Genomic DNA, 7096 nt, shown 5'->3' on the forward strand with positions numbered 1-7096 from the left:
TGCCAGCTCAACCAGGCGCTTCCACAACTTTCTGTCAACACCAAGGACAGCGCAGCCAGCCTCTATCCAACTCAGCTTCCGGACGGGATCATACGTCTTATGGTAAATTTAGAAATATGCCCTTTGATAAATTGCCGAATATCAAAAGGTGCGAGAAATTTTTTTCTATTTAATATTTTATATATAATTAATATTCCGAACCGTAAGATTATTATTGATACTTAGAAATTATTGGTTAAACGGTACATATCATAAATACATCATTTTGAGCCCTCGGACTATGTAAGCAAAATTTACCGTCTACATTTGAACCACTAGATATACTTAAGGAATTAAAATTATTTGTGATATTGAATAGTCCCTTTGATAAAGTACCTAACTTATTTGTGTCATCTTTAAAATTTTATATGCTAATGTGAAGCACAACTTGAGAATTCCTATGTGGCTAGAGTTCAAAGATTGACGGAGCGCAAAATAAATTTGCTTCTAACTTCGGATAGGATAATAATTATTATGTGAAGTTAATAAGAAAATACGTTTAAGGAGAGGATGAAATAACACGTGTTAAACTAAGCTGATATTTATATAAACTCTAAAATTTAATATCTAAAGAACGAAAATAATTCTAATATAGATCTCAATTCCTAACTCAAAAAAAAAATAAAATCTCCAAAAAAAAAAAAAAAAGCAACTAACAATTCTAAAATCCTTCAACAAATTAAAAATATAAAAAGTAATAAATTATTAAAAATATCCTAAAGAATAAAAGTATCCTAGATATCAAAAAAATATATATATATATAAAATATAAAATTATTAAAAAATATATAATAATATATAAATTCTCTTATATTAATCATACCAGATTAAAAAAATTCATCCTTAAATTTAAAATAGTATTAATGATGACATAACAGAAAAATTATCTCACACCAAATTTATAAAATATACTAGCATGTCGGCTGGATTTTAGTCACTTTATGTTTTGGATTATCTGCATGATCACATTTGCCAATGATGGTCAAAGGTCAAATTGATCTAATTGGGACATATTCATGATACTTTTATTGATAAAGGATGGGGACAACTCTTCCTACCCTTGATTCATGGTATCATAGTTTTATCCCTTCAGACAGTACGGTAGTTTAGGTATTGAATATTGCCATATGAAATTTTAAAATCAAAATTTACGTATTTAAATATGTTTTTCTCTATATTTTAGTCATTTGTATTAATGGCTCATAGTTATTCATGATTTATCTTCCATATATTAGCTTAGGAATTTAACAAACAATTCAATATATTAGGTATGCAATTTTCATAATTCTCGTCACCATAATTCTAAGATTGCATACCATAATTAATATTATCATAATTTATGACATTGTGTACAACAACTTGTACATATAAGCTGCTTATCTGGCTTCAGAAATAACAAGACAAGTTATTTCTCGCCCTTTTATTTCTGTAATAATAACTTAAGCACACAAAAATATAAGATATCATGATCTGCAGCAACTACTGTCATCAAATAGGGATAGGATGAACAAGTAGAGAGAATATATTTTCCTTCATCGTGGTATTAGGCTCTGTGAATGCGTCGACATGCTTGTATATCAATTCGGTAGATCGCGAAGAGTGGAGTGATAGTTCAATTACTTCCCTCGACAATCCAGTTGCATTAAGGAGTTCCTCGTTGATAGTCTTCCATGCATCTTCAACAAAGCCTAGGAGCTTCTCGCATGCAACATCTTTTGATGTTGCATATTCCTTCATATAGCAATCTACCGTTGAGGCAACATGTTCCCTCTTTTGTTCTCGCTTCATCCAAAAAAAAAAAAAAAATCTATCAACCATTTATATATGAACTTGCATATGTTCTAGATTTCCTTTTTGGATTATGAATTATCTCTAAGTTATGGTTACGTTATTGTGTACCTCCTTTGAAGTTATGTCATTAGTGATACGAACAATTATTGCACAAGCTTCCACAATCTTAGGAAAGCTTGCGAACCATTCAAATGCATCCTTTGTGGCCACTGCCTCCTCCATGCCGGTCAAAAATGAGCAATAAAACCAGACATATCCCACACTTTTGATTGAGACACGCATGTGCTCTTCTAACTTAGGCACATAATTGTCATCCCTCCATTTGCATTCCGTGATGTAATGTTGTGCTAGAATTTTCCACTGCACATATAGTATAATTAACAGATCATAATAAGACCTGTGTGAAAATAAATGCATCCGGGAAGCATAGTCGACATACTTGTTCCTTGAGGTATAATATTCGAAACTTCTCCGCCGGTGCAAGTTCATTTTCTAATTCTTGAAAAATGCTCAACATTTTGAGAAAGAAATCCCTCATGTACTCTGGTAGTCGATCTACTGCATCAGGGCTCCACCTGCATGAGTTAAAAATTGGCTAATCTTAAAAAAATAAAACATGATTTCATTGTAGCAGTTACAGTTCACAATAGATGTCAAATATGCCTTTGGATTGCATCTGTAAGTAGTAGACTCTCTTCTAGTGTGCTGTAGCTATCATAGATGTCGTCCAAGACAGTAATTAACATAAGTAGCTTAGTCGATATCAGTCGAGCACGAGAACAACTAGGTTCATGACGTATCACCATCGACCAACAATAACATTCCACCACTCGTTCTCGAATAAAATTTAGATGCATAATGTCTAAATTCAACTTCTTCCACCACCTGCATGTCAATAAGGTGCCTTATAAATTTGTCAAACTAAACGTACTTGAACTCTTGTACGACAAGCTTACATGCATGCTTTCCTGAGTTCTTCCTGGTGGAGACATTGTAACATGTTGAAGTCCAACTTTGCAAGCTCAAGTATTGTTTCATTTCGAGTCAGTTCATCTTGGTAAATAGAGATATAGCATCTTGTGAAAAGCCGTTTCATGTTTCGTTGAATAGGTGTCTTGAGAGTGAGAGACACTAGCTTTGCAAATGTAGGATTTAGATCTTTTAACAAAGATGTAAGCTTGTCCTTAGTAAATGAAATGGCTTCGTCGAGTATAGTCTCTTTTTTAGTTCCAAGGTAAGCCGCATTATATAAGCTCAGAAGCCCCTTAGCATCATCTTTTAGTTTTTCCATAAATTTTCCCTCATTATCCTTGTACTTTTTAAATACATCTGCAAATTAAACAATATGTATATATTATGCACTAAATATATAAATAATCATCTAGCTAGGTCTTTAAATATATAAGAATGTAACATTAATTAAATACCTGAAGAAATGTTGAATCCTTTTTGTCTAAGCAGTCGAAAATGAAGAGCAACCTCGTAGAGCCCGTATTTGCTCATGTCAATATCCTTGAGATGGTCTAAAGCTCTGTCTATTTCCTCCGTGAAATGGTAATCAAGTCCAAGAAGTTGAATTGTATCAATTAGATTCATGGTTTGTACTACGTCAGTTGACACATTTTGGAACATGCTCCTTACTTCATTCTTGAGTTCTTCAGCTCTTTCATTCATCCATGCCTCAGACTACATGCAGGGGGGAATTGATATATTAACTATATAGTGAATTATATATATTGATCGATTACTGTATATAATGCAATACTAATTAATATGCTATGTTTTCTGTCCTGTTTGGAAATAACTTAAGTCATAGAATTAAATTGAATTCCATTATGAATTGAATTCCATAAGAAATTGAATTCAATTATCATGTTTGGAATGAATTGCAACTTAAATTATAGAATTCTTATATTTTACCATTTTATCCTTCTTTCTTTTTTCTTTTCTTTTTTTACAAAGAAGAGAGAATGAGGGCACGATGGACATAATATGGAGAATTGAATTCCCTATCTAAATCACACATAAAGAGGTGTGATTTACTTTTGCCTTGTTTGATGGAATTGGAATTGAATTCCATATCAATTCTTAGCTAAAAAATCATTCCAAAGCATGGAATTCAATTCCAATTCTAAAAGGAATTGAATTTCATATCATTCCAAACAGACAATGATGCATCATCCAAAGCATTGAAACGATACAAATAAATAGTGATGTGTATAAATAGATACCTGTGATTTCTGATTTGTAATAAAGTAGTCACCCCAAAAACTGAGATCGAAACCTGCAACCTGGCGATCAACAACCACGTCTTCGAAAGCCTTGAGTGATGGAGTATCAACAAGTTCCATGACTTGTATATAATTTTGAAAAGCCTGAAGAGCCATCTGCAGTTTGTTAGATTATATTTATAGATGATTTCTAACCTTAAATTTTTATGAAGTAGTATTTTCTAATGAGGGTAGTTGGAAGGAAGGGAAAATTTAAAGTTATAAAATAAATGCTCCTATTTTTATTTTTATTTGAAGGGACACGAGCTTTACAGACTTTAATATATCTATTACATCTTTTTGTTTTATCTGGATTATTATTCAGATTTTTCTGTTTAACGTATAGTTATTCTTACTGATTCAAAGATTATTTAGTGCATCTACTATTCTACCAAAATTAAACGAAATTTTTTATTTAAGAGTCATGGTAAAGAGACAAAATGATGGAAGATACAATAAATAAAATAATATTATTGATTTTAAAAGAAAGAACGCCTTTGAATTTTCTCCAAAATTTACTAACGGCCTAAGGATGGTAATAGAGCGGGGTGGGGTGCATTTGTCATTCCCATCTCCGTCTCAATCTCATGTTTTTTAGATTCGAGAATTCCCCGAATCCGAATCTACGGGGATCAAATCTTTATCCCCGCCTCATTCCTATATTTAATTATTATTATTATTATTAATGATAATATTAATATCAATATTATTAATAATATTATTATTAATACTTTTTAGAAAAATCTTATTATTATTTATTAATAATAATAATATTCGGGGTAGATTCGGGGATGGGGATAGTATTCCTATACCCGTCCCAAACCCGTCCCATCCCTGAAAAATCAGGGATCTTCATCTCCATTTCAAGTTTTTCCTGCGGGACCCCGAACCCATAGAGAAAATTATCATCCCTATAACGGCCAAAGTTTTCGTTGATAAGTAATCTAGTTTAGACTGACGTCTAGAAAATGAGGATTTTATATATTCTAAAAGACACGTTCGAGATACATTAGTCTAAAAAATGTGGCTGAGTTATCTAAGGTAGAAATCAAGTAAATAAAAAATAATTATTTTTGAATAATTTTATTAATAAAATTAAAAGACTTATTTATATAAATTATTTAACTAATAATAAAATATTAAATATAATAATAAAAATATTAAATATGATATAATAATAATAATAATAATAATAATTGATCATGTCCGTAGGTCGATGAGATGGATGTTGGAGACGTGGCGCTCTTGCTGATCTCCTGTGAACTTCTCTCCCTCCCGCAACACAAGCAGCGTCAGTGCCGAGTCAGGGAATGAGTCCTCGGCGATGACCCTCCAATGCTCAAATCAGTTTCCGGCAAAGCAAGAAACAAGAAGAAAGAACTTTAGCGTAACAGTAGAAATTGCATGTCAAGCATACCTCCGCCGATACTTGGACCCCCTTTGTATAGAGTCCTGGAAGCGCGCATGCATGCTTCCCAAGAAGAGCACGTATCTCAAAGCTTTTCCTGAAAAGATGTGTCAGTAAAGTGTTCCTGACACAGTACCTTAACGGACCGAACATATCTCTGAAGTGACAGTGGAAGCTTCCGCCCTACGATCTTCTGTCTGACCATGCCGCCTGTCAGCGGTACTAGCTCCCAAAAGGATGTCGAAAGATATCCTACTGTGTCTATTGCTTGGCCGAGCGGAATGGCCACTCGGCCATAATTCTGCTATCCCTGCGGTGTCTGCTGTCACATCGAGCGAGATAGCTACTCTGCTGAAAGTTCGCTGTCGCGCCAATCGGGATAGCTGCCCTGCTGAAAGTCCATTGTCCAAGTGTCGTCCGTTGTTGGGCCGAGCAAGATAGCCGCTCGGCCGAAAGTCCACTGTCCACATGGTTGATTGTTGAGCCGAGCGGGATATCCACTCGGCGGGTAGTTCACTGTCAGCGTGCTCATCAGTTGTCGAGTCTGATGCTAGACTGAGCGGAGGAGCCGCTCCGCTCGGCTTCTGCGCGTCCCTTAAGCGTCGATTTGATTACTCCCTTTGCCGAGGACGGTGAGTCCATGCTTAATCCCCGATCGGCGTATGACTTGCCCCACCGGCCAACACCGTCCACCCGTTGACCATCATGACTTTGACCTCCCCCGTGGTAGTAGAATGGGGCCCCTCATCATCACCGCATACAAGCCTCCCCTTCAAGTCTAGTCGAAGGAGGTTTTAGTCCGACTGACTGGACAGTTGTGTGAGTAGATTCTCTTCCAATCGGCCTTTATTACTGCGTGACTTCCGATCGGGATGGGCCCGACCTAGCCGATCGACCAGTTGGAGCTTGTCGAATGGGCATAAGTGCGCTCCCTCTATCTGATCGACATGACGAAGGTTTGCACTTGTAAAAATTCTCCTTGAGCTGACTCGGGCGAGCGTGATTCGGCTGACGTCACACAAATTTCTTAGAAATCATGCAAATCCTTGCACATTAAAGTTGAACGTGCTTCCATGCCGTCATTAAATGTCGACCCGTGGTGGCGCGCCACATGTCGTGCCTATTGTCGCCGCACGCCTGACATGACAGGCATGATGTGGCATTTGATGATTTGAATTCAATGATGAGATCTTGGTCTGGGTTTTCATGACCTAAATTGGACGGCTTCGGTCGGCCAAGCCTGGGCCTTATATGCCCGCTACGCCGCTTCCTTCGCACACTTCACGTGCGAGTTCCAGGTGTTTGAGTTCTGGCTTCCTTCGATCTCCGACAATCTTTGGTGCTTCTTCTCCGGCGATCTCGGTTTTCCTGGTGACCCTTCTCCCGTAAGCTTTCTCCCCATCGCATTTGTCTTTGATCCTTTATCGGCCTTTATTCTTGTTCCGGCGACCTTCCAACGATCTTTTTCTATCTTTTCTATCGCATTTCTTCCTTTTTGCGCCTATTTTTGCGATGGCCAACTCTTCTCAGGCGCTTGCTCCTATCCTTGGACTCTGGTACTCATCCATGGAGTCTAGGTTTGATGGGG

General features: G+C 36.4%; 1 protein-coding gene across 1 annotated transcript; it reads right to left on the reverse strand.

Annotated features, from left to right (window-relative positions):
* Nucleotides 1-1336: 1336 nt before the first annotated feature.
* Nucleotides 1337-4232, reverse strand: LOC121974759 ((S)-beta-bisabolene synthase-like). The gene is made up of 7 exons (XM_042525980.1): nt 4062-4232; nt 3258-3516; nt 2787-3159; nt 2494-2715; nt 2270-2405; nt 1939-2190; nt 1337-1821 (listed from the first exon to the last, which is right to left on the reverse strand). Exons 1-7 carry the CDS (start codon nt 4215-4217, stop codon nt 1528-1530), a joined length of 1692 nt encoding a protein of 563 aa, XP_042381914.1. The 5' UTR covers nt 4218-4232; the 3' UTR covers nt 1337-1527.
* Nucleotides 4233-7096: the final 2864 nt, after the last annotated feature.

The sequence above is a fragment of the Zingiber officinale genome, chromosome 4B, assembly GCF_018446385.1.
Source record: "Zingiber officinale cultivar Zhangliang chromosome 4B, Zo_v1.1, whole genome shotgun sequence".
In the NCBI taxonomy this organism is placed as follows: domain Eukaryota; kingdom Viridiplantae; phylum Streptophyta; class Magnoliopsida; order Zingiberales; family Zingiberaceae; genus Zingiber; species Zingiber officinale.